At 41.0% G+C, this 27,985-nt stretch overlaps 2 protein-coding genes across 3 annotated transcripts; one reads left to right on the plus strand and one right to left on the minus strand.

Annotated features, from left to right (window-relative positions):
• Positions 1–570: 570 nt before the first annotated feature.
• On the plus strand, positions 571–18,447 carry rnf19a (ring finger protein 19A, RBR E3 ubiquitin protein ligase). 2 transcript variants are annotated; one of them, XM_068575835.1, is made up of 11 exons: positions 571–779; positions 8,459–9,302; positions 11,956–12,164; positions 12,319–12,463; positions 12,704–12,866; positions 13,010–13,124; positions 13,433–13,591; positions 14,746–14,959; positions 15,186–15,329; positions 15,627–16,392; positions 17,049–18,447. In XM_068575835.1, exons 2-11 carry the CDS (start codon positions 8,695–8,697, stop codon positions 17,154–17,156), a joined length of 2,631 nt encoding a protein of 876 aa, XP_068431936.1. In that variant the 5' UTR covers positions 571–779; positions 8,459–8,694; the 3' UTR covers positions 17,157–18,447. The 2 variants fall into 2 exon arrangements, with proteins under 2 accessions (XP_068431936.1, XP_068431937.1); XM_068575836.1 differs by lacking the exon at positions 571–779 and adding an exon at positions 7,471–7,656.
• A 303-nt stretch (positions 18,448–18,750) lies between these two features.
• On the minus strand, positions 18,751–27,816 carry spag1a (sperm associated antigen 1a). The gene is made up of 8 exons (XM_068575032.1): positions 27,384–27,816; positions 25,919–26,018; positions 24,970–25,122; positions 24,161–24,318; positions 21,641–21,782; positions 21,258–21,384; positions 20,997–21,134; positions 18,751–20,437 (listed from the first exon to the last, which is right to left on the minus strand). Exons 1-8 carry the CDS (start codon positions 27,733–27,735, stop codon positions 20,432–20,434), a joined length of 1,176 nt encoding a protein of 391 aa, XP_068431133.1. The 5' UTR covers positions 27,736–27,816; the 3' UTR covers positions 18,751–20,431.
• Positions 27,817–27,985: the final 169 nt, after the last annotated feature.

The following is a 27,985-nucleotide window of genomic DNA, read 5'->3' on the forward strand; positions in this document are numbered from 1 at the left end:
ACATGATAGCAGTATTTCCTCTGATAAACGCTGGAACTGTATGTAAGCAATATCACCATAATGTATATAATGACCGAAAATGAAGTGCACTCTTAAGATGATTTGACTTTCTTTTGATGCCATCGGAAAGAATATTGTGAAACAGCAGCGGACCAAAATATGCGAACAGTTAATTTCAGAAGTTACAATAATAGGATTAATACCATATATTAAGTAATGTAGCACCCCAATGGGGGGCATGAGGTTATTGTCAGTTTAAATATGACACACGTACTGGAATCAGAGCATTAACATAACAGCAAAGAACTATTTGCTATGTAAATATAATAGTGGAGTAATGGAGCAGAAAATGAAGGCGCAGCACTGGCTATTGGAAATAATGTGTTTCAGATCACAGAGGGGCCATTGTGGCGTTCTTTCAGTACTAACCCCAAGGGAATAGTAGCTATACTTTGAATTCAGTCTACAGCACATTTCAGAACATTTTTGTGTTATGACATTTTGTTTTACGTAAGTAAACAATGTATGTGAGTATTTCTTCCGCTTTTGGCTATGTATCACAACGGATTTGTTTTATTGTGAAAAGCGGACAGTTCTGACCAGAAGTACCGGTGTTGTCTGTCGCCCATTGGCTTGACAGCAACAGTCACTCGGGGAATGTATCCAGGCTGTCCGGGCGAAGTTTTCTGCAACAAATGTAACTACGACTTCCTGGGAGACGGAGACCCCAGTATTCACTTCTGCTGTGAATTAAAAGGAGACCAGGTGGAAATGTAGCGGTAAGTGTGCGAGTGAAAAATCTGTATAACGAGCGTCTGGTAAGTGTGACACAGCTCACAACTTGCTCCTCTTCGTGGCGGACGAGCAGCTAACTGGTCGCAGTTTGTAGCTTTGTTAGCTTGAATATACTCATCGTTACACTCTGATGGGCGCAAAGCCTGTGCTGGCTCCAGATAAAGTTGTTTGTCCGTCACGCTTGCGCCCTCAGATAAAGCGTAGGGTCGACTCAACTGTCCAGTGGGTGAGCAGACATCGTAGCTCAGCCTCGTCTTAAACTCTCTGAGAGGTTAAAGTTAGTGTCTTTCCTACGAGCCCTGCATCTGACCGTGTTAGCTAGCAGGCTAACGCAGGTTAGCCAAGTAAAAAGTGTAAACAGAGACAGGTCCGTCCTGTGTCGAGCTGCAGGAGACACATATGGGGTCGGTTTCATTTCTTGTGGGTTATTTTAACGTTGCCATTAATATTTTGTCAAACATGGTGTTTTATTTATTTATCTGCACTCACGATTGAAAGTGTTGACGTGTTCTCAAGGTAATTTAAATTGAAATAGCATAAATAGCTCGCAGTAAATCGCAGTGGTAGCTCCAGACAACTAATTATTGTTTTACATTTACGTTGCATTCATAACCGATGAGGCATTTGGACCACGTCATAAGTGCAGAGACCCCTGACTGTGTTATAGACATGATGCACAATATCAGAATTATGATTTTAAACAAAAGCTATGTATCATTTTGTGCCCAATTTCGTTGATTTAATTATGTTTGGTCCACTTTTCTTTTCTTTTTTTTACAGCAATTGTTCTTCATGTAAAGTCATTTTACGCCTGTGTGTGATTTGTCCTGTCCAGACACCCTTCTGTAAATGGAAATAATATCCGTCAATGTTTTTCTGTCGTAGAGCCGTTATAGCATAGTCAACCATGTTTGGTTGAAGTGTTACATTTTAAATTGCTGAACACAGTCCTTCCGTATTTAATGTGTGACCTTTTATAGCACACCTGAATTCATTCAAGTTATCCTCGCTCGAAGGTTTCGTTCATTAGCTCATCGCGCTTTGCTTCCTCCTTGTGACCAGTTACTGTTTAACTTTAATTCCAGTTTCAGGCTTTGTGAATTAAATAGTTTGTGCTCAAACTTCTCCCATGCCACGATTCAGTTACCTGTAAGTGGAATTTCTTACCACAAATCCATGGGATTATGAATTTTAATGACAGATTGTACAATATCTAACATACATTGTTTTGTTATTAGCTTTAAACAAAAATAAGATAGTTGTACGGCTTTTGAATTTTCAATTTCCAACTTCTCCTGTATCGCAAACCTTATATTTTACATAACGCAATGAAATAAACTAAGCTAGTTTTGTGTTGGTTTTTTTGTCACTTATTGACACAAGGACGTGCACAATCACCCCTAAAGCTAAATAATAATAATGATTAGGGCAAACGTTCTCCCCAGTCTGAACTAGTTTTAGGTTACTCGACCTACATTTGCAGGGAACAACATAATGATCACAGCTCATGTTAAAAGAATCTAAATTATTTGACATCAAACGTTTGAGATCTGCAGTGTGTCCTGTATATTCTTTTCCGAAAACAAATTATGTTCAAATGTGAAACATGTTTTTAAGCTTGTTGTTCCTATGAAATAGTCCCCTCTCTGACGATATGCTGTCAGTAGATATGCGGTTTGATATTTCTTTTTAAGTTCATTATATAAAGCCAATCAAAACCTTTCATTTAAGATGTAGTTGTCTAATCAAGCACTCTACACTCTTTAATCATTGGCAAGAGTATGCTGTGAATCGAATGAAAACATTTGCTTTTTTTGTAATCTGTTCAACAAACATTGACACTTGTCTTGACGTTTCCTTTGGCTTGATGACTGACTGAGCAAACATTTGTGCATCAGCGAAAGATCGACGCCAACAGGTTAAAAAATTTTGACTGCGAGGACTCGGCTTTTCTGGTTTCCTTCAGCATTTGTTTGTTTTGTGACCGTTTTAAGAAGAAGTGTTATCACAGTCTGGTTATCTTGATATTCCTGTTAATCAAGGAGAAATTCCAAAGAATTTATGACCATGTGGGTGCAGATAAAACAAAGTCTCCTAATGGAGATTGTAAGTGTCAAGAAGAATATATGACTATAAATTATATGTCTGAAAACATTTAGTTTTATCAGACCCTGTTTGATTCCAGGGCTTATTCCAGGATGTTTGTCCATTAGATGTGCAATGTAACAATGCCTGTAGTTTGTGACTTCTTTTTTTATCAGCAAATATGAATAGCTAGTCTTTTTTTGTATTTCTTTTGGGTGAAAAGACCTCAGCAGAAAAGGCAGACAGTGAGAAGACTGCCAAGGTATGTGATTTATGATGTTGAGGGTTGATTAGAGTGGAGTCACCCAATGAGAAGCGTGTGTGAAATTTAATTTAATCCAACCTTTGGTTTGAGCCTCAGATGGTGGTGGTGGTGGTGAGTGACCAAAAAAAACCAATCTGTAACAATCTGCATTCTTGATCATTCACTTCACCATGATAAAGCACCACAAACGCCTCAGGTCACATTCCCCCTCTAGCTTGTGCAGGACTTCAGATTGGTAGACTTGCAGCAGACATTGTGGTTTTAGACCACATTATCAGTTTAGTGACACACTAATACATTACTGCTCGCTAGCAGGAAGTGTATACAGAAACTGGCTGTTAGGAAATAAAGTTGTCATTGAAATGAATAGGCAGCAAAGTTTACAATACATCCATGATGGGACTCTTCTCCTTTCATCCTTGTCAGAACCCCACTGAGCTGCATAGATGTCTTATTATTCAGTAGGATTATGGTATCTCCCTTTCTGGAGGTGGGGCAAACACAAGCCAGCTTTATTTGCCATTTCCAATATGCTGAATGGAGATTTTTTTTTTTGTAGTGTAGGGAGGATTTCACCTCTTAATCATTGCATCTTTAGCTCTATCTTTCGATTTACTGCCTCATCACAGTGAACTGGATACAGTGGAAAAGTACTTTACCCTGTTGGCTAAATCAGACTGTTTTGTAAATAGTGCCTCAGAGGCATTAACTCCAGGCCCTCCTGTTCCCACTCTCTGTTGAACGTCAGATAGTATTATTATACTTTGGCTAGCAGATAATAGGCTAAATAGAGATTCATTAAGCTACTGGGTTATTTCGATGTCCAGCTGACAGAAAGTTGGCCCACAGCTGATTAATACTTTGCAGTCTAACAATAACTTTCCTCAGTATTCATTTGCTACAGAAGGGTGTCTTGTGCTGTCGACAACAGTTTCAGAAAAGCTCTCTCAAAAGATTTTTTTTGGGGTTGTCACCCAGTCTCTGGGCTGTTACTGTCTCCCAAGCCATAATAACTGAATTCATTGTCACGATCAGGAAGTTTGTCCTCCAGCTGGAATGTTAGCGGAAATTAGCGTACGTGACAAACACTTTGCAGAGGAATACTTTGAGCCTCTCGTCTCTAGTGATGGAAGCTGAACATTGTATGCGGGCCTTCTTTAAAGGCAGGCGTATGCTACCAAACTCGGAAAATCCCTGGAAGTTTACATTATCTACCCCTAAGTTTGTATTTCAGCATTGAGAAACACTGCAGGGATTCCTTCTCAATACACTTCATTTGATCTCAAACTCATCGCAGCTTAGTTACACTCTATTTGAAATCAACATTGTCAACCAAGATATCAAATCGGCTGTACGGTGTAGATGGTGTCAGGTGATCTACAGCTCGAGAAATTGCGGTATCATCAACAACGTGATAAACTGGAGGTAGCTTAACTCCAGCTTTGTCAAATATAGGAGAAGTGGATTTGAAAAGATCCAAAATCCGATTTAACACACAGGAAATATCAGAGCGGGATGGCGCTTGTGTTTAAAGTACCGGACTATGCTGACGTTTGCCTGGATTCCACGGCATGTGAGTTCATTTTGATACATGTTAATTATAAAGTAAACCTGAATGTTCATACTAGCACACTGGAACATATTCAATCAAGTTTGTGTATTATATGCTCATGTCAACATTGGCTTATTTGTCATTGTCAGATGTGTTGTATTTTAAATATTGAGTATCAGTATGGCTGTAATCCAAAGATACAAACACATTTTCAACAATTAATTGATCTAGTATCATGTTTTAAATTTTACACCATTTAAACTTTATCATTCAGTAGTCGTGGATGATAAAGAATTTGTCAATGTATGTAGTACTCTGGGAGAATACACATCTCACTTTTGAAACCACTTAATGGTTCAAGGATACATTTTCTCGTCATGTTTTGCTAATAAATAGTTCCAGAAATAAATCTGTACTTAGGACTTGTTTGCTGTTTGTTTTTTTTTATTTCCACTATTGTTTACTTTGGAATCATAAGACATGGTGTGCAACATTGTTAATGTTAATATTCAGGAGAGTATGTTTCTTTGTGAGATGTTTGTATTCTGTTATATATCATATTCATATCCAACACATTAGTAGTGTTCTACAAGTGAGCGGGTGCTGACCGGTATAATTAAACGTAACATTGCAGTCTAGCGTTGTACCTAATTATTTCTACAAAATTACAGGCAATGGAAACCTGGATTTATTTTGTTTATTGCAATACAAAATCCAATGTTATTGCTTTGGTCTGGAAGGCCATGCTTGTTAAAACCATTGCCACTGCAGCACCAAGTCACACATTTTGTCTCTATTTTTCCCCTTGTCCATCTTGACACAAATTACAGTGTGGGTAAAAAAAACAACGAAGTAACCTTTCATTGAACCGTCTCTTCAGGAGCAGCTTACTATTTAGATCCTACTTCAATGGTTGTCACGATGTAGTATCAGCTGATGGGATTTCTTTTAAGAGCTCACTTAAGGTGGAAACCATTCATTCTGCCACAGCAGGCGTCCTCCCCCCCGGGGCAGTTGTCTCAGGAACTGGGACACCCTCCCAGTGTGTGTGAGCTGCGGTTGCATGCGATTGGCCTTGAGCCACACAACTTGAATACATGCATGTGCGTGCACGAACACAATAACGCATGCACACTGACCATAGTCGCATGGAAAGTCCCACTCACTCTCGGTACAGTGCCGAGGCAGGCTTTTCCAGTTTAATTATGGTCTGGGAGTGTAATTTCACATTGAGTTGCGGGTTGCTTGTGATTGCTTCTCTGTCTTGTTAAAAATTTCCTCTTGATCACATTACTTGGCTAGTTGACCAAATAGCTTGGCTTCGTTATGATGTGGAATTATAGTGTTAGGACTTCACTTTAGGCAGAAATTATTGAAAGTTATTAAGTTAAGCAATCTGGTTACTGACCTAATCATTAGAAACGCATGTCATTGGATCAAGACAGTCGATGTATTTGCATTTGCAAGTTTATAGAGGTTACCAGATAATGTGAAGTTCCTATATCTCTAAATGTGGTACTATGTCTTTGGAGCTGGTGGCATCTTTTTGTGTCCTTATTTTCTGAAGGATATCCTCTTTGTGACACACCTCAAGGAAGTAGCAGCAGCAAACTGTTTCACATCACGTCATCCCACGTCGCTAAACCAACTGGGATTTTGTGTTGCTTGAATTTCAGATGTCATAGCAGACTTAGGGTTTTTGTTGTGACTGCTGTAACTTTCAGATCCAGTAATTAAAACACTTTATTCTTTACAGCATGGCTGCAATACTTATGGCTTAATGACTCACAATAAAACATTTAGTTTTTATTTAGTTTTCTCCACTGGAAATAATGTTTTGATCGAAGCTGAAATGTAAATGTGTACAACAGTTATATATATAATAGTCGGTCCCATCTATCTACAGTTTAGTTTTTCTGGCGTCATATCTAAATCATGACCTTAATTGTTGTTTCTAAGTCCTAACAGTGTTGTTATCTATTTTATATCACAGTGTTGGTACTCTGAGCGTGACCTCAAACAAAGTAAAAGTACTAGATGTTTACACTGTCCATATTTTATAGCTCTTTTTATTGTATGGCTGAAGTTGTTTGGATTAGACTCAATGTCAACCCTAAGGGATTAATGATTCTTTTTTTTAACCTGTGTCCGTGACTTCTTCTCTTATCAATGTGGTCTTTCCACAGAGCACATCTTTAGGCTAAAGCGGTCTATTCATCAAGTTTGCATACTATACCTCCATGGCTAAGTGCCATCGGTGAGCCTTTTTTTGAATCTTTCACCTCGTATTTAGTATATCCTACTCCAGTATTTCCCACTCCTAGCAAACTGCGGCAGGCTTGTTAATTAGTCATCTTTTGGCTGCCTGTGGCACTTTCCTGAAATTAGTCTCTAATGTCAAACACAAGTTTAGAGCATACGTTTGTCAAGGACCGACTGTGAGTTGACTCAGAAATTCCTGATTCGTGATTCAGGGAAAGCCCGGGTTCAAAGTCCTGTGTCTTAAACCAAGTGAGTAGTGAACATAGAGATTGAACTAATCTCTCAACCAGGCCACAAAAAACTAATAAAGCAGCATAATATATACCTCTCATGGTCAAACACTAAGGAGATGAGAGTATTTTTTAATAACCTCCTTGGCTCTCGGCTGCAGCATCTCTTGCTGATGTCAGTCGTTGTTCTAGAGTGCTCGGTTTTGTTGTTTTCCAAATGGGATTTGAGCTTGAACAAAATTGAAGTTGTGATACAAAAAACTGTTTCTTCACTTGAGCTTGTTTAAAGAGCATTTCAGACTGAAAAATTGACAAGTTGAGTGCTAGAGTTTAGTATTCAAATCTATTATTTCCCCACTGGCCACTTATTTTTCCAGATATTTTTATTTTTTTACCACCACTTGGTGTTCTTGTCGCTCAAAGGTGCAGCACAGAATCCGGCATCAACATTGGCGTGTTGAAGAAATGCAAGTAGTGAAAAATTAGCACTCATTTTTATCGCACTTCTTCCCTTAGTTGGTCTCTTATAGGAAAGAGATAAGTTTATCCAAAACATGTAAATGAAGCTCTTGGATCTGTCAACTCTATGGAAGTCTGCATAACACCACACCCACAAACTGTGTTGCTTTATTTCAGAATAAAATGTGCTCCTCATTACTTGAAAGCCAGAGCTACTTTAAATACTTGTACTATTTTGGTTTGGTGTAGTATCACCTTCAAACATATATCTTTCCGGTCCTGTATAAACTACTTTTACACTGCTCTCATAGAAGATGGGTTATGCTTTAGTTGGTAATATTATGTCAAAAAGAGCATGTGGAAGCACTTGAGACGAGGTGTGGCTGCTGGAGAGACACACTGACACAGCTGTGGCCCCGTCTGAGATACGTGATGGAAAAAACACAAGGTTTTTGTCTTGTTTTGTCGACACATGACTAACCCACACTCTCCAGGGAAAGCCAGCAGATGTTTCATGTCAGCAATTGCACATGCACGAACACACAAATCACAGAAGATGCGCCTGAAAAGATGCCTGAAGCTTTCCGTGAAACTCTCACTTTAAAAACAGGGATGGTCTTCCCATGACACAAGCCAGTGAATGCCTCAATGAGACCTGTCTTATCTTATAATTTGTCAGTTATATTTTATGCTGTTTGTATCTCCAGTTCTTGTTATCTATCCTGAGTCATCCAAGTCCTGCAGAACATTAAAAGTTAATGCATTCAGCTTTGGCGCTGTATCTGATTTTCATTTTTTTTTGTCTTTCAGGTTTGTGTACTTGATCTGAACATCTACATATCATCACTGTGATTGAAACCATGGACCAAGCACAACAGACTTCCAGACCTTCAATAGCAGCTTCCAGCAACTACATCCTAGCTAACAGCGGCACAGTCCCCACGGCTTACCATCCTTTCCTTTAAACCCCAGTACCTCTCTACATCCCCACTTCCTGATGTGGTGAGTTCTTTGGTTGTACATCCAGCAACGCCCCTTCTGGTGTAATGAGCAGCCTGTACCAGCAGCATCATGGCAGCACCGGCTCAGAGCGAGACCTCCACTCTGCTGCCTCTTCTGTTAGCCTCCCTTCAATTAGAAAGACCCCCAAAAAGCGCCGCCTGTCCCTCCACTCACTCTTCAGCCGTCGGCGTCGGCCTGACCGTGACCCCAAGCGCAAATCCAGGCCTCTGCAGGCCGCAGCTGGTATGGACGCCATTGTCAGCACAGAAAGTGTCCAGTCAGAGACGGTCCATGATAAAACCTCTGCCCACTGTGCGCTGGCTGCAGTATCCACTTCATCACTGTCGGGTTCTTCATCCGAGCTGCTGGAGTGCCCTCTGTGCCTCCTGCGCCATGCACGCGAGCTCTTCCCAGATATCATGACCTGCCACCACCGCTCCTGTGCAGACTGCCTGCGACAGTATCTGCGCATCGAGATCTCCGAGTCGCGCGTCAACATCTGCTGCCCCGAGTGCGCCGAGCGCTTCAATCCCCACGACATCCAGATAATTCTGGGGGACCGAGCCATCATGGAGAAGTACGAGGAGTTCATGCTGAGGAGGTGGCTGGTGGCTGAACCCGACTGCCGCTGGTGCCCGGCTCCCGACTGCGGGTAAGAACGAGATCTGAGCGGTTCTATAGCTCCTCATAGAATAACACATGAGGTCAACCTGTGCTTTGCATTAAATATGACTTATCAGCTGAATTAATGTGAGATCTTGTTTTAATTATTTAAGTTAGAGAGGTTGACATGAATGTTAAAAAAAATGTTTTTCCATATTACGTTAACCTAACAATGGCAACAAAGCCAGTTAGCCCTAAAACATCAAGCATGTGGGATTATTTCCACACAACCTTCAAAAAAAAACCTGAGATGTGCTTGATGTTTTTGTTCTTTTGAAATACACAAATCCAAAAATAACATATCAAGCAGCTGCATTAAATAAAGCTTCAAGGCTGTAAACTAGCCTTTTGAAGTTTGACCTGCGTTATAAATAACTCGTAGCAGTAATAGACCTGTTTGTTGTCAGCCTCATGAGTCAGCTAAAATGACGTGAGCAGCAAGGAATGATGACACCTATTGTGATTAGACTGTACCTGAAATTCTTCTAACCACAGAAGGCCTAAAGCTGGTAGTGACTTACCTGTTTTAAAAATAATAATCATTGCCACCCCTTTATAGTTTGACTGTAAAGCACTTTCTAAAAAAGTTACAAAGTGCTTCACAGTCAAACAGAGGGACCACTACATTATGCTTAAATAATAAAACTGTAGGACGAGAAAATGTAAGAGCACACATAATAAAACAGTAAAACACAAACTCAAAATTATTGGATTCGATTGTTCGACAATGTAAATTATTAGCTTGAAGTCAGATGGATTCCTGCAAACCTCAATCCACTCCTTCAGCCTTTGCTCAAAAGAGTCTGTCACTGAAACTCTATTGATTCTCTGAGGAGGAGATTGTTGTTCTGGTTTCCGTTTTTCATAAAGAGGCAGTGATGGAGTTGAGGCTCAGGTCAGAGTCTCGTATGTTTGGAGCTGTTCGGGATTCAACAGCTTGCTCACAGGGACCTAAACTGAAGCTGATGCTGTTCTGCTCTCTGTGCTCACAAGGTCACCCTGTTTAACCTGCTGTTTGTCGCACCGGCCGGCCATGAGAAGCACCAGGCATGCAGCATAATCACCGCTGTTTTATCAGCACTCGCGGCAGATTTTTTTGTTGTTTTGTTTGTTGTTTTGTTTTGCTCATGCTGGCAGTTGTGTTTCAGAAATATGTTCATGTATAGTCCTTCATAGCATTTAGGAGCAGTTACCAACCAACATTCCCAGCGTTCAGGTCATCATTGTTGATTCAGTTTTGAGTGATTACTGAATTTGGTAATGGCGTTACACACCCCTTTCTCTCTGTCTCTCTCTCTCTGTCTTTCTCTTTCTCCCTCTCTTTGTTGCATGAACACTGCTGACCCTGTCTGTAAGAATAATGGCTCTTTCATGAGCTTGTTTCAGCACTTCTTGCTCTCGTCATCTAATCAGTCTAGTTTTAGTTCACTGTCATAATCCTCAGGTAAATGCTGTCGCTCCTAACTAGTGTATAATTACTTGTGCCAGATATTAGGTCAAATGTAAGTAATACTCTGAAGAAATGTTTAACACGAAGAGAATGTAGAGTCTTGACTCCACAGTGGTGTCCTACATATTTCTTCCATTTGGAATTTTTCCCATCCATGTTACAACTTGTACACCATTTGCCATTGTTTTTGCCTCACCCAGGTGTTAGTGGAGACGGTCTGGACACTGTCTGGAGTCTAGACAGAATGGTCTCCAGGTGCATGGTGCCCACACTCATCACCGCTGATACTGGACTGCAAAGTGTGTCAGTTTCTAGGGAACATTAATGAAAAGGCATCGTAAAAAAGAGTGCCATGACGTCAGTTACATTTGTTTATGTTTCCGTCAGCTGACAGGAACCCAGAAGAAAGTCCGCCCTTACCGAGTGTGAAAGCAGTTGGAGGTTTTAACAATAATCGTGCAAAGAAAGCCTGCCTGCTTTACTGTAAACTAGATCTCAGTGCATGGGAAACAGATTAAGAACTTTTTCTCAAGTGGAGCTGCAACTAAGGATTATTCTTCATTCACAATTAATCTCCCAAATATAATATTTATTAATCAGTTGGCCTAAAACACATTTTAAAAAAACAGATGGTGCCCAGTGTTTTTGTTAGACGAACAGTCTAAAGCCCAAATATATTAAATGTACTATCATGCATTGCCAGTGTGTGCCATTGCATGATATCTGCCTGTTTATAACAAAACAGTTTGCAAACTTTGCCTCAATAATATCATGCTGTTTATCTTACAATTACTCTCAAATAGACCACTGTTATGATTGATGAGGGCTTCTATGGTGGGAGGCAGTCATGCAGAGTTGATTGTCCCAGTACAAATGTATTGGAACAGAGCTCATCGGGGAAATCATGGAAAGTCGGCTTCATGTGTTTATGTAACAAATGCTTCTCAATGTGTTTCCGGGCGACGTGAATAGCAGCAGTGTATACTGTGAGAGTCTATTGGATTATGGGATTTAAACACACTAGAAACTGCTCCTTGGTTTTACACACTCTAGTTTTATACTCCTGTACATCCCTCCACGAGTTATTGTATCCCTGCTGCCCCCTAGTGTTGTACTAAACTACTACAGCCACGCTCTTCTATCAGCAAATACTAACCACCATTTTGGCTGTTTTTTTTTCTCTCTCTTTCAGTTACGCAGTTATTGCGTTTGGCTGTGCCAGCTGCCCGAAGATCACCTGTGGGCGCGAAGGCTGTGGGACAGAGTTCTGCTACCACTGCAAACAACTGTGGCATCCCAACCAGACATGTGACACTGCCCGGCAACAAAGGGCCCAAACTCTCCGGTTGAGAAGTTTCAGGTCGTCTTCCCTCAGCTACAGCCAAGAGAGTGGAGCTGCAGGTAACATACAAATAAACACTTACGCTCAAACTCACACTCGCTCATCTGTACCTTCAGCACACCATCGTTTTCAGCCACAATATAAATACTCACCCTAAAATACTGTATGCAAAATGCTTCACCTACTTTTCCCTCAACCTTCAACCCCCACTAGGTGACGACATCAAGCCATGCCCTCGTTGTGCCGCCTACATCATCAAGATGAACGATGGAAGCTGTAATCACATGACCTGTGCAGTCTGCGGGTGTGAGTTTTGCTGGCTGTGTATGAAGGAGATCTCTGACCTGCACTATTTAAGGTGAGACAACAAAAACTGCTCATCTGCCCTTAATAATTACTCCAGTTTAATACGTCTTTCGTAGTCGATTGTCACTGTTTTGCATGGATAAATGTAATGATTTTTATTTAAAATAATAATAATTCTCAATACTTCATTAGCTATGATTCAGCCCTATTTGTACTAGTTATTGTAAACATTATGCTCACAAAAATCTGCTCTCCCTCTCTGTTTTCTCTGACAACCCATTTCCTCTCTCAGTCCATCAGGCTGCACCTTCTGGGGGAAGAAGCCCTGGAGCAGAAAGAAGAAGATCCTCTGGCAGCTCGGCACGTTGGTGGGTGCACCCGTGGGCATCGCCCTTATAGCCGGCATTGCCATCCCTGCAATGATAATTGGCATCCCGGTCTATGTGGGCAGAAAGGTGAGAGCTAAAACCGGACTGCTGAGGAGGGACATCAAACAATTACGGGTCAAACCCCAATGTTTTGTCAGATGAATGTGAGATGTAATACACAGGTATATAATCTAAAGGGTAAGGTCATTAACAATGACTTTCCTCTTCAGATCCATAATCGCTACGAGGGCAAGGACATCTCTAAACACAAGAGGAACCTGGTGATAGCCGGTGGCGTGACGCTGTCTGTGATTGTGTCGCCTGTGGTAGCAGCAGTCACTGTTGGTAAGAAAGAAGTTTTTTTCCCTCTTGACTTTTGTCATGTTTTTATTGACAACATTTAGATTTTTCAAAAAAAATAATTGTGGGTTGCTTATTTAGAGCGGTATAAAAGCATAATGTGGTTTATAAATTGTCCTAAAATATATGTCACATGCCGTTTCTTTTTTGTTCTTTCAGCTTTGAACCGTTTAAAAGTGCTGGGAATTTCTTTCACAGTGTTTGGAAAGGAATATGCTTTACATCGATGTTAACCATTGAACCCTGTTAAAACCACCACTGGTTAAGTGTGTGTTTACATTGTGTTGTTTTAGGTATCGGTGTTCCCATAATGCTGGCTTACGTCTACGGAGTTGTCCCAATCTCTCTGTGCCGAAGCGGCGGCTGTGGAGTGTCTGCTATCCATGGCAAAGGGGTGCGAATAGAGTTTGACGATGAAAATGACAACATAGGCAGCGGGGCAGCGGCCACAGGTGAGCATCTGGAACCAAAGCAATGCCACTGATTTCCTACATGTGGCCAGGAGTGCTCTTTATGAATAGTGAGAGCCAGATGTACACTAAAACTAAACTTTATTGGTCTTTCCTTAAGTCGAAACACAGAACACATACATGAAAATATAATACAAATATGTAAAAAAAAAAAAAAAATGAAGTTCAACAAACCATAAAACATTTCAGATTTGAAAGACTACAAACACAAGAATATCAAAAAACATGTTGGATTTCTGTGTCCATTAAACTTCTGCTGTTTTGCTTTTCTCTCACTTTTGCATCCTTTTATAACTTCTTTTTTTTGTCAATGACAATCAAATGCTTTTGTTAAACCTTTGTTACACTATCCCATAATGACCAACATTTGCTTATATATTATAAACACTTTCTCTTCTGTCATACAGTGACTTATGCGTTATCATTATTGCTACAATCATCCTGATTTATGTCTAGCTCCTATATATTTGGAAAATACCAGCAGCTTTTTAGCAACCATAACACAAGGACATGTGGTAGCTGTGTGTCCGCCGGCAAACTCTGTTTGGCTTGCTGAAGTACAAATACGGCCGTCAGTGCCTTTTGTGTGTACATATGGATTATTCATAGCCAGTGAATTGACAAAACGCTGTATGGGTGTTTTGAGGTGTGCGCTGGTGTGAATTGACGGATGTTTTTCCTGTCGTATGTTCGTTACTGTCAAGCTGGCGGTTGTGTGAGGTCGAGCTTGTCCAGGAGGTGTATAGAGCGAGGGTTTGTACTTCTTCAGCTTCAGTCTAAACTGAATGATAATAATGTTCCAAATAACAGCAGGCACTATGACCTTAAGGCGTGAAACTTGATGACACATATTCAAACCCAAGAATTCAGCAATCAAAGTTTAATTTAAAAGTCAGTCATAGATGTAACTTCAGAGGAATGAACTTTGGCCCCTGGCCTCAATATCATTTTTGTTGTAATCTGGAGTCAATTGTCCCGATTTTCTTTTTTTTCTGGCTCAATCTGTAGTTCCCTCCTGCTCATTTTTACCCATGACTTTCTTTTTCTGGTTTTGCTGCTGCACATTATTACTCTCATTTGTCAGTTAAAAGCTACTCTAAATTTACCAAACTTCCTGTTTCCCCCTATCTCCTCAGACACAACCTCTGTGGCAGAGACTCGGCTCAACAATCCCAGCCTCGGAGATGGAGCGAGTGTCGGTGGCCTCACAGGCCTGAGTGTCAGTGGGAGCCACATGGAGCGCTGCGGCATGAACTCCACTCAGCGGGACAACATGAGCGACAACGCCAGCACCACGGCCCTCGCTGGGACCAGCATCACAGGCAGCCTCTCAGGCAGCTGCTACAACAGGTAATAGACCGAGATGCATCTACGTCGCTGTAAATGTTCATTGAGAAAAGTGTTGGTTCATGTTGATTATTTTGAGATAATATTATTCGGTTAGGTCAAGCGGATAGATGTCATAGTATTGTCTTGGTATCTACCTTTGTGTTCTCCCATACTGGAAGAAGCAAACATGCAGCGACTCATTGAGATGTAATCAATTTTTATATTTAGTTTCAATTGTTATTTCCAGGATGGAAGTGCAGGCTGATGTTCAGAAGGAGCGCTGCAGTCTGAGCGGGGAGTCAGCCACTGTCAGTCTCGGGACAATCAGTGACAACGCAAGCACAAAAGCCATGGCAGGATCCATCCTCAATGCCTATATGCCTCTGGAAAGGTCAGGAGTCTGCATATTCATCCTACTTGTTGCATCAGCACATTTCCGACCTACTTTTAAAAAAGAATCCCTGTCCTAGTTTTTCTCGAACCTTAAATCAGAAGCCTGGTCGTAAAATAGTTTCACGGAAAGTTATTGTGTTTTTTTTTTTAAATCTTTTTTACTTTATGCTTGTTGCTTTAGTAGAAAAGGATGGCGGAAGCACATAAAACCAGTTAATTATTGATGAATATGCTTGTGAATGTGCATGATATGTGCCAAAGATAGTTGTCGTAAAAGTGTGATCTTATTTTGCAGAGACAATAGTCTTGATGTTCAGACCGACGTGGAGTCCAAACAGGAGAAGGTGAGGCACTGCAGCGCCAGCAGCAGCCTGGATGAGGCCAGCTGTAGCAGTAGCACCGCCGGCCTTAAAGGTGCCAGCGGCGGCACATGCTCGTGCCCATCCACCAGCTGCTGTGTGCAGCACGACAACCAGTGCTGCCCCTCGTCCCCATGGTCAAAGGAACCCTCCACTTCAGGGAGCATGAAGAAAAGTGGAAAGCTTTGGAAAAGAGCCAGCAGCAGCAACAAAGGAGACTCAAAGATGATCGAGACACGAGGAGATATGGACGCTCAGCTTTTGGAGCAGCGTAGCACCAACTCCTCTGAGTTTGATTCGCCCTCCCTGAGCGGCAGCCTGCCCTCAGTGGCCGACTCGCACTGTAGCCACTTCTCCTCAGAGCTCAGCTGCTCGGACCTTGACACCTTAAGACCGTCTCATCTGTTCGTCTCCGCCCCAACGGACCCCCATCTTCATCATCCCGCCACCGCATTCAAAGACGTCACCATCGCACCCATGCCCGAGGTGGAAAACGACCGCCTGGAGCATTATCCACCTCAGAGTAGCCATGCAGCCTTCCCCCACCGACTGCTATCGTCATCTCCACTTGCTTCACCAGAAGAGGAAAGTAGCGGGACGTTTCTACACATCAGTGAGGAGAGTGGATGCGCCGTCGCAGACATGGAGCCGGAAAAGGACACGAGAATAAAGGAGACCACCAAAAACTCTGCCGCACAGCCTGTAAGCCCGACAAGAAACCGCTGTATACAAACAGAAATCTAAAGAAGCTCTCCTGTTCTTTGGGTGTTAGTGGTGTTACCACTGCAAGCTCAGATAGCCTTATCACAAACTTTCACTGTTTAGTGAAGCCCCACCAATCGGCTTGGGAAGCTGGTGGTTCAGTTTAAAGCGATACGTTTAAATCTAATCATATTTTTACCTGCTGTTGGTGCAGGAATATTGTCTGAATGTCAGTCCATGCAGTTACAGGGAGGGAGAGAGTTGGAGAGAGATTTGTGAATATAATAAACGCGAGCACGGTGAAGTCAAAGCAGATCAGTGGGTTTTGTTCTTCAGTGACAGAACAACCCAGACATGCGTGAACCAGACATTTCAACATGTTGTTGAAATGTCAACTGGAGCGACAAGGCCTTCAGTAGGTGGAGTTGAATGTATGTGGACAGGTTGTAAAGAAGGTTATAGTGGTGACCTGGACAGGCTAACCCCTGAATGATGGTCTGAATAAAACGTTTTATTTTACTCTTTTATTGATTGCTTACAAAAAGCAAAAGTGATAAAGCTGAATAGGAACAAGTCAAATGTGGGATACTCTTTTCAATACTAAGTTGAGCTGCTATTTTAAAGCCTTAATCTATTCTCCCTCATGACATCTGCAGAAATCTGGTTTGCATGTATCGAGGATGGATGTGTCATCACTGTGGGCCACCGCTGTGCCACCGTCACGCTGTGACTTCTTAAAACGGCATGAGAAGCAACACAGCTGAAGGATTGTTGCACCTGAGAGGGACCAGTCTGTGCCGTAACAAATTACATTGTTCCATAATCATCTATAAGAAAAGACAAAAATATTATTGTTATTATGTTTAAAATGTGACTCCTGATTTTTTTTGTGCTTTGTATTTTCCATTTTGGGGAAGTTGATTTTATTGTTGAAGCCCTGTGTCGGGTCCAAACCTTTTAGTATGATCGGGTGGGAGTTGTGTTGACAACGGGTCAACGTGTAGCACCTTTTTAATTAAAGTGGATTCAAGACGGTGGCCATCTTCATAATCCTCTGCCTGCACTGGTAAAATCATAGTTTTTTATTTGTGGTTTTACCTGTGCATATGTAACCTTCACTGCAATTTCTTTGTACATTATGAGATTTTGAGAGGTAAATTAAAGAAAGGGAATTTTAGGTTATTCCTTGATAACGGAACTAAAAAAGGCCCAATCTTTAAATTTGTAACTGTAGCATTTCTTTAAAAATATTTCAGGGCTTGTTTCAGTGATCTTTCACTAAAACGTCAAACAAACAATTGATTTTCTATGAGAAAAATAAGCTTTTAAATAACTATTCACAAGATAAGATGTGTCCAGTCAAGGGCAAACATCCACTGACTAATTACAGCAAAAACCAACTCATACAGATAAAGGTGCAATGATAAACTCTTGTCTTTGAGCACATACAGCTATCTGTGATTTCATATTCAGTAGTGAATGTATGATGATAACAAGGTCACATTTTGGATTCTCCCTCAGTAATATCCACTTAAAAAAATAATTTTTGATTGTTGAGTGTTTTTGAAATCTTTTCTTAAATACTGACAAATGATTATTACAAATTTATTTTTATTCTTTTGGGACCCACAGTGCCTTTTTTCCGGGAAAAATCATTTGTATAGTGTGTCTTTTTTCTCATTCTGTATGTCTTCAAATAATAAAACAAAAATCATGAAAATAATAATAATTGTCTCCTAAAATGCTTGAAACTTGACACTAAATTCTCATCCTCCCCTGAGTGCTACTCAACCGACCAAAGACTGCTCTCTCAGGCCGCTCCGTCAAACCTGAGTCTGGAGCAGTGCTTTACATCTCACACACCAAAATATTTGTGAGCTTTATTTTTAGGACTATAATTTTGGAAACATTTCCCTCAAGTAGCCAAAGTCAGTTCATCTGTGTTGTCAGTCGGCTGCTGTTGGCAATAAAACCCCGAGCTGCAGGAAATTCTTGTGAGTTTCACATTATTATTTAAAGACTGGTGCCAGGTCTATTTTCTAACTTGGTCGAAAGAAGCCTATTCTATTTGAATAATATCTTCCCTAATTATTTGTTTTATTATGTGCATGTAAATGTGTAACCTTAAACAATAAAAATTTGCAATCAAGCTTGATGGCTGTATATTTGTACATGGAAATGATACTTCATACTGCCAATTATTGGCGACTGTATGACATCCTATCAGCTCGCCTTAAACAGGTGTGGGTTGAGTTTATTACAATGTGCAAAGTGACCAGCAATTTTATTGCAATATTTTTGTTTCCCTACAATCAAGCCACAGAAACAAAGGCACATTAAAGCATTCATATAGCAGTTTATTATTTACATTTGCATCCTCAAACTATTTACATACAGTACATGCTCTTACATTCCACAAAGCAACGCGTCAAGCCTCATATCGGGTGTTTTCATTTAGTTGAGATTTCTAGGCTTTTTATTTAGTCAATAAAAGGGAAAAAATGGTTAACAGGTCAAATAAGATTGGACATATTAATAAATACAAAGTATGAAAGAAATTAAAGTTGTGGCACATTGTGCTGTACAAAGATTTACATTGTTTAGAGATGAGAGATTTAAAAGAAAGATATTTAAAATGCCCCCCAGCACACCAACACAGGTGTTTTCAGTTATTTCAGTTAATTAGACCTCTGGTCCTGTTGTCGTCGGCTTGTCGTGTTAAAAGTCTTTGTTGTTCCCAAACAGGTGAGTCAGGTAGCTGTCAATCAAGCTCTGCCTGTAGACATCCACACAGACCTGAGGGGAGCTCTAATGAGCAGGTAAATTGAAAACACCTGTGTGGGGCTCATGGCTGTCTGGCTTTACAAAGTCTTGATTTACACTTGAAGATGTCATGAAGGAGTTCTGCAGCACCCCAAATCGCGTATTTGTGAAGAGACCTGAACCAGCTGGTTACTTCTCTTTTCTACCACCGATGTTGAGTTTGTTGTTGACAGGAGGCTGTGAGGGTGTCTATGAACCGATCCAAAGGTTCAGAGTTCAGAGCTATTAAAACTATTCTGATAAAAGACTTTCCACATGTAAATACTGTACACCTATTCACACACAAAGATGCATGCAGTCATCTTGGTTTCATTCAAGATTGAACCTGAGACCTACAATTCTTACAGTACACGATATAGTAATGCTACCCTCAGTTGCTGGATATTTTCTAAACCAATGAGTCTATAATTAATAACTGAAGCGCTGAGCTCATGGGATATTTTAACTGATCAATTATTATTTTACCATCATATTTTACCAAGTGTTAACGCATCACTTCTTCAGGGTCTTTAGCTGTAGAAATGTGTTAAAGTAAGATGTTGGTTCTCCTTTTTTTTTAAAGTAGCAGCTGATAAAACATGTAAACAATGACAGATGTCTCGGAATAGCAGAAACCCTGGAAAAACAACATTGAACCAGATTTTGAAACTTTAAAAAATCTTCCTGGGAGTTTTTTTTTTATCTCTATATAAAATACAGTTGAATTGTATCCGCTTCTGTCAGTGCTTTGGGTCGTGAGCTCAGTGAACTACAATGGAACAAAACCTAAAATCATTAAAACAAATCAAAGTTAAATCTTGGCATATTTCATACGGACTGTGGTAGAAATCTCAATAAGGCACACATAATACACTCGTCCGCCTCCCACCATTAAACAGCGCTCTGCAGCCTGTTGCAGTCGATCTGTATGTACAGTACATTACGTATGTGAATGATTTATAGTGCAAGCAGGTCATGAGTACCTTAATGTTAGCCTTTTTAAATAAAGCTGCCCGTTATGAAAGGCCGTGTACTCTGGAGTTATGGTTTGGTTCGCACACGTTGCAGATGGTGCAGAGGTGAAAAGCTGGTCATCCAAGGAGCCCGTCCCAGACGTCCACGACAGTCATTTCAAATTTTTCAGGTTTTACTGCAAACGATGGCTTTGAGAGTCCTTTTCCTCCATAACTGCTACAGAACAGTATGTGTGCATACCTCCTTCGTTCCTCCACAAACATCAAACCTAAAGGAAATGAGCAAAAGTCAGTCTTTTTTGTTTTTGTGCAGGTGAAGCAAAAGGCACCATATAGCAGCGGTTATGATTGTTTTTACCATTTTAACACACGGATCGGTAAAAACTCTTGGTTTCAAAATGTGAACATGTTAAATTATTATTTCAGTGCAAGAAAAAAATAAAAAGATGATTAAATTAACACTTGTACTTTATCTCAAATGAGGTTAATAAATTATAATCTAAAAGGAAGCCATTCAAATCAGAATCAGCTTTAAGTTAAAACCATTTATTTTATTTTATTAAAGAATAGTCTAGGCAATTTAAAAAAAAGATGGTTTGAGTAAATAACATATCTGCTGAGCTAAATCACAATAACACTATATTACGTGTCTGACAATGATGACAAATAACCTGATACTGATCTGGAAAATGTATACTTGCAAAAACTATTTTAATTTGGGGCTAGTTGAAAAACTTTTTCTTTTCAGTTTAGTTGAATTAATTTGTGTGTGTGTGTGTGTGTGTGTGTGTGTGTGTGTGTGTGTGTGTGTATAAACAATCTTTTTACTTTTGGTGTGTGTGAAGTACTATCCATCAGGCTCTTTCTCAGCAAGCTCGTCACCACCTCAAGCTCCTGCTCTGCCTCCTGAACCTTTGGGTCCAGATGGAGGACTTCCTGGAGGTCACTGCTGGCCGACAGGTAGTCCTAAAAAAAAAAAAAGAGAGAATTAAGAGATAGTGAATAAAAGATTTTACCGATAAATGAAAGCCGCCACCGGTCCAATTGAACTACTTCAATGAGTGTTTCTGATGCGGGCGAGACGGGCACCTGTAAACCCTTGTAAGCCAAGGCGCGTCTGTAGAAAGCTTTCTTGTTGCCCGGCTCCATCTGCAGTGCGGTGTCACAGTCCTGTTTGGCCTCTTCAAAGCGATCCAGTCTCAGGAGGCAAATGGCCCTAGAGTGGAATAGAGGACAGGGGTCAGTTAAGGCAGCGCGTCCTTCTACAGGCAACGGAAGTTATTGATTGGAGAGATGGCCGATCCTGTTGGTGCCCTCTACTGTTACTGTCCTTTTTTAAAGGAGATCATAAGCCAGGGTTAAAATCAGCAGGATGTCTACCTGTGACACGAAAGCATACAGGGTTTCTTTCACAGTTGAATTCAAGTACATTCCTGCTAAAGTTGCTCGCTCTAGGGTTGTTTGATGCGTACCTGTTTGTGTAGAGAGCACATTCATCAGGTTTTAACGCGAGACACTCGCTGTACTTCTTCAGAGCCTCCTGAAAGTGGCCTTTCTTGACCAGATCGTTGCCTTCTCGTTTTAATAAAGTAAAGGAGGCATCTTTTCTCCTGGCTGTTGACAGAAATTTGCAATTTAGCAAGAATGCTGAAACAGGGGAAAGACAAAACAAACAACCATAGAACCAGGCTTTCTTTCTGTCTTCAGTTTAAATGAGGTTACAGATATGTGACACTGTATTGAACGTTGTCTTTCAAGAAGCTTTTCCCATCAGTCCAGCGCGCAAACTTTTTCAAGACCGATCAATAATTCCCATCAGCCTGACTGGACCAGAGGGGATGAGACAACTCCTGCTTACTGAGCTCTCTGCTGTGTTGTTGGGGGGGGGGGGGGGGGGAGGGTGAAGCGCACACGCAAACAACCCAATTCTAAATTATTTATCAAGTGAGACAAGAAAACTGACTCATCAAGGCTTGAAATTCACACTTGCCACACATGTCTCTCTCCAAGGTAATGTTTTTCTCTCGCTGAGAGATCTGTCAGTACTCCTTCTACTACTACTACTACTACTACTACTACTACTACTACTACTACTACTACTTTGATCCATACTATTACTTTGACAGTATGTTTTCAGTCAGACTTTTTATTCCCAAAACTGCTCTGTAGCTGACCTCGATGAGCAACGCATCAGTATTCTCGATCAATCGCCTCAGAAGATGATACAAAAAAAATCACTTGTGTTTATTTCCGTTTTAATGTATTATGTTATCTTGTTTTTTTAAGGATCCAATATAATATACACATTATATATAATAGTGTACAATAACACCATACATGACATCTAAATGATCTGTAGCTATTTAAGCGCAATACTCTAAGATTAGGTTTACGTGTGCAGATCAAGAAGCATTTAAAGTTTTCAGAGCCTCTCAATAATATTTCATTGGGATTACCTACAGTATATGCTCATCCATTTGTCTAAAATTATCCATTTTTTATTTCTCACTATTTCATTCTGAGCTAAATTACAAATCCTGTTGTGTTACTGAGTGGATTTTCTTCAATTTAAAACTACCAGACTGCAGAAAAATGTACATATCCAGTTAATAAGGACGACCATGATCTTCCGAACAGATGCAAACTAAGTGAAAGAGAGTTGACATACATTAACAGTCTCCAGATGTGCGGGGCTGGTGTGAGCATGGCAACAGACTTGTACTGCTCAAAAAATAATTGTGGCCACATTGAAGATGTATAAATACTAACAGGCAGGTTCAGGTTAATGCTCAGGTAACAGAGGCTTGAAAGCAATAAGACAACACAAATGTGAAGAGAAAAGAAATGTGAGCGTGAGGATGAGGGAGTCTGGTGACTGAGCAAGTGGAACATCAGAGAGCATCTGGTGGACAGGTAGAAAATGTAGCTAACAGGTTTGGGTGAAAGAAGTTAGAGAGAGAGGAAGGAAGTTGGTATCTTCTAGTATTTCATACTTTATAAACTAAACCGGATTTAACTGATAAACGGGAGGTGTTAAACACTGACATCATGCTGAACCACCTCCCATCTGTTTCCCCAGCAACAGCAGTGTGCTAGTCAGAGATTAGCGCCGTTCTTATTTGTGTGTGTGTGTGTGTGTGTGTGTGTGTGTGTGTGCGTGTGTGCGTGTGCATGTGTGTGTGTGTGTGTGTGTGTCTATGTAGCTCTGTATAGGTCAGGTGCTTTATCTCTGTAAGAGTAAAGTCCTGTGTATGGAAATGTTATGCAGAATATACAAATAAAGCTATTTATCAATATGTTTGTGCGTGTGTGTGTGTGTGTGTGTGCTTATAATTGTGTACAACACAACATGTTTACAATATATATGTAAATATATGATATAAATTTAAATGGAGCCTTCTGGTCTGTATGAGCAGGAGCATCCTACAGGAAACCTGACCTGGATTGTTCCATTACAGCACACTCCGTGTGGATCGCCTTCGCTTTTCTGCATTATTGATGACACACCCAGACACACACACACACACACACACACACACACACACACACACTCCCAACATGAGGTCCTTCACCACTGCTCATCAGCATTTACACACTGATTCTCACTGATCGACTTCTGATGCTGCCGCTGTCTTACGATTCCATAATTTAGGGTTTTTTATTTATTTAAACATTCTCAACCACAATTTATCACGCATGATCTAAAGAGACAAGCAATTTTGTCAAAAAAAAGCGGCATATTCCTTTTATATGTCAGAACAAAAGCTTTCAATGGCAAGTAAATCACAGTTATACATAGTGATAGCTTTAATCCTATAGACTCTATTGGATCAGGAAGTACATGTTCTCACACTCTATACGTATTAGAACGTGAACACATGTGCTTGTGGATGGTCCAGAGGAAGACTGGGAGGTTATAAATACACTTAGCACATGTTAGTATTTTAAACGTACAACTCATTCCTAAGCTGAGAGGAAGCGATGTCACTGACCTTCCTCCTGAGCAGCCCTGGCGGCTCGGGCTTGAGCCACTTCGACGCTGATGGGTTTGTCTCTGTGCTGCAGCTGGACGGACAGAGGGACAGAGGGAATTTCTGGAAGCTGCGCTCTCCACTCAGGACCTTCCAGCTCGATAAGCATCCTGGTGATCCTGGTGGAGGACAGACACACACACACACACACACACACACACACACATACAGACACACAGAGTACAACACACAGTGTAATTAGCCAGATTAATACTGCAACCCCCAAAAGGGTTCGGTCATTATTCACTAATTACAGGTGTTCTTTTCCTGCTTTTACATAAATCACTGTCTGAAAAATGAATACACTTTCTAGAAAACAGTTGTTTTTTTTTCACTAAAAGAATTAGAATAAAAACAGACAGCCATGTATGTTGATGTCTGGTATATTAACTGCAAAAACTGTACACTGTAAAGATGACATACTGTACAGTTTGCACGTGGAACATAATTAGGAAACTCTCTGTGTCAGTGAATTCAACTGTTCGGCCAAATGAAGATGTGCAAAGTCTTCGGCATTGGCAAAAGATTAACAGACGCTTCAACCCAATGCATAGTGGACCATTTATTTATCCGTGTGACTATAAAAAGAATAGTGTCTCATGTTTCAACATACATATCATACTAACTATATGTGTAAGGATGGAACAAATACATACAGAACAGAATACACACTTTTTAATTAACTTGAATCTTTCTTTACACAACATGACAAGTTAAGGAAGGCCCATTAGGTTACCACAGTTTATAATGTGTAACTATCTTCAGCTGACCTGTGGACGCTGTCGTGAGCCGTCTGCACACTGGTGTCTATCTGCAGGATAGTCTTATAATCCACGTAGGCCTTTTTGTAGCGCTCCAGTGACTCATGGGCCATAGCTCTACGCAACAGGGGCTTCAAGGAGTACGGCTGCAGCTCCAAAGCCCTAAGAGGATCAGAGAGACACAGAGACAGAGGATCAAACTGTCTACACCTGTTCACAGTGACTCACAGGTGTAACGGGTCTGATCTGTAGCTCTCCATTCATTCACATGTGGGTCTTTGCTTGAGACACAGGGATTCCTGCAGCCCCCTAACACCACAAATAGTCACACAGTTTGTGTGTGCGTGTGTGTGTGTGTGTGTGTCGATGAAGAGTAAAACTAAACCTGAATAACAAAACAGGTATATGAAAATAAATTGCACGGTTTATGGAAAAGCTAACATGAAAAAATAATGTATGGCACTAAATGTAGCAAAAAAAGATACAGACTTGTCTTTAGTTTTTAGATTATTTCAATCCATGCGTAAGGAAAGTCATGCAGTAATAAACTGAGATCAAACACTAATATACTGATATTATATATAATATCAGGTCAATTTGATTACAAAAGCTGTTATCTTTCGTTGTGAGACAGACGAAATGCAGCATTTGCAAACGCTATAGAGAACTGCACCGATTCTACACAAAAGTCTCAAAGTCTAGTTTACAAGTGCAGTGAGGTGTGACTGCGTATAAAGCCGACTACCATTCCTTCCCAGTGGTTGACAGTTCAGTGGAATTGTGGGTAATGTAGGCACCAGGCTTCGTCAAGGAAGAAGTGTGCACAGACTATAAAAAACTATTTAGTCCTCATGAACCTGACAAAGTTAGGCTACAGGAGAGCAATAATAAATCGGCGGAGTACTCTTTTTAAAGCTGACAGAAACACACGAGCACAGGGCTGACACTTGTCACATACTTGTTACAGTCCTGTATGCAGTCTGTGCTATTTCCATTCTTCAGGAAACAGGCTGCTCTGTTGGAGTAGAGAATACACAGGTCTTCTGGGCTGTCGATGCCTGCAGGGGAACAAACACAATCCACTTATCTAAATGGTGAACCAACAATCCAGTCATCTTTCATTTCAGAACGCCACATAATGTAGGTGTAGGAACAGACTAAGTACAGTACTTCATATTAAGAACAGCTCTTTTTTTTTACTTTTGCTATCGTCATTTTCTAATGTCCTTCCTCCTCTGGGCCTCCACTGCAGTTTCACAACTGACAACGCAGCATCAGTTATCACGTGCTGCTTGAGTGCCCAAAAACTGAAGACAACAGTGCTGACTGATACTCCTCAACACTAGTGATTTGATTTTAAACAATATCATAAAAAGGCTAAATCACATGTTGTTTTCAGTGCTTGACATTGAAAGTCTCAATGTTTAGTCTGCCATTGTCAGCCTGTGTTTAGCAGTGAGCATTGCAGGAAAAGCTCTCCGTCTTACCAGTCACAAGAGTAAAAGTTGGCTGAGTGCTCTTAAAGGTGCGTCATGACATTCAATCCCACCTAAAAGCCCCCATGTGCATCGGCTCATGTCTTCCACCTGCGGTCAACGGCGTTGTCTTGTGCCAACACTGCATTTACAAATCACCAACGTCGCCTTGAGTCTCAGCTGCAGTTTTTGGACATTAGACTAACAACTTGTTATCACTGATCCACACAGGTGATGGATCTGAAAATTGTCTTACCCTCTAACAGAATTATAATGCACGAGTATAAACACATGCAGGTTGAGTTGGAAAATAAATAAAGCAGCATGACAAGCATTATGCATTCAAAATTGACATGGGACACTCAACTTGTATCTGATACCCTTACGCGGGCTAGTACACAGATGCTACAAGAGACTTTCTGTCTCACTCTGTGCCACCAAAGGGTAGTTGTTCCTACATGAGTGGCTTGACTGCCATCAGAAGTTGCTTTTGAAGACTTTTCTTCATTGTAAAGCACATGAGAGGGGCATGTTTTTACACTAAAGATGATTTCAAAACATGTATAAATATAGTACAGGGTAAAGTATTATTATTGTTCACTGCATGACTCTTTACTGCAGTTAAAAACACTCACATTTTTAACAAAAAATGTACAGATTATTTTCTTAATATTCACCATGAAAACCAAACTAAAAATGTATTTATTTTTTAAAAGCTTAACTCCTTACTGCGATTTCTTGTCACATGCAACTATATTGACACTAACAATGTTAATAATAGGTTAATAAAGTGTTTTTGATTGTACTGCATATTGTGTATGTCAAGTTTAACAACCCAGGATTGCTTCTAATAAAACACGTTGTACATATTTTGCAACCTAAATCAACACGATTAAATTCCACTCAATTCTCTAAAAAAAAAACACAACGTGTTCACATCTCCCTCACCTGCTTCCGCGCATCCATCAATGGCCTGTGTGTACTTCTCCAAGGCATCCCCAAACTGGCCATGTTTGAAGAGGTGGTTCCCTGCGTTCTTGAGCCGGGCCAGGTGTGGAGGAAGGGCCCCAGCGGGGGCATCCAGATAACTTGTGTCTTCTGCGGGGCTGCCCTGCTCCTCTCGTTCACCAGCAGGGCTGCTTTCCCTCCGAGAGCCGTTTGCCACCCCCTTCGCCGCAGCTCTCGGAGGCTTTTCCGCGGTGCTTCCAGCCCGGCTTCGCGTCCCGTTGCCCGCCGTGGCCTGATGCGATCTTCCGCCCCCTCCTCCGCTGCCTGGGGGCTTGTCCTGTGCGTTACCCATAGTCGCACTTCCTCTGCAGTGTTAAAAGCGCTTCCTCCCTCCCTGCTTCTTCCTCTTACGGAGCTGCTGCTACGTCTGAGGTCTGGATGGGGATTTCTGTAGGACACGCCCCCTGGACGAGATATTGGGTGTGACGTAACGGAGGGGGGGGGGGAAGTGCCACTGCGATGCAGCGCTGCAGCAGGACAGCTCTGCTGGGACAGCATCCGATTAGTCCTCAGGGTACAGGGCTCTGGCGGCTGGTGACGTA

Source organism: Clinocottus analis, unplaced genomic scaffold (assembly GCF_023055335.1).
Source record: "Clinocottus analis isolate CAN_PGR_092001 unplaced genomic scaffold, fCliAna1.0.p SCAF_14, whole genome shotgun sequence".
In the NCBI taxonomy this organism is placed as follows: Eukaryota; Metazoa; Chordata; class Actinopteri; order Perciformes; family Cottidae; genus Clinocottus; species Clinocottus analis.

What these genes read in the sequence shown, in the direction of transcription:
- rnf19a (XM_068575835.1), top strand. Translation starts at nt 8,695, where the DNA reads ATGAGCAGCCTGTACCAGCAGCATCATGGCAGCACCGGCTCAGAGCGA. An exon ending in TCTGACCTGCACTATTTAAG is followed by an intron (nt 12,464 to 12,703) that starts GTGAGACAACAA and finishes TTCCTCTCTCAG; the next exon opens with TCCATCAGGCTGCACCTTCT. An exon ending in CGGTCTATGTGGGCAGAAAG is followed by an intron (nt 12,867 to 13,009) that starts GTGAGAGCTAAA and finishes TTTCCTCTTCAG; the next exon opens with ATCCATAATCGCTACGAGGG.
- spag1a (XM_068575032.1), bottom strand. Translation starts at nt 27,735, where the DNA reads ATGGGTAACGCACAGGACAAGCCCCCAGGCAGCGGAGGAGGGGGCGGA. An exon ending in TGCATACAGGACTGTAACAA is followed by an intron (nt 25,123 to 25,918) that starts GTATGTGACAAG and finishes TGATCCTCTTAG; the next exon opens with GGCTTTGGAGCTGCAGCCGT. An exon ending in CAGGGCTGCTCAGGAGGAAG is followed by an intron (nt 21,783 to 24,160) that starts GTCAGTGACATC and finishes TTCTGTCAACAG; the next exon opens with CCAGGAGAAAAGATGCCTCC.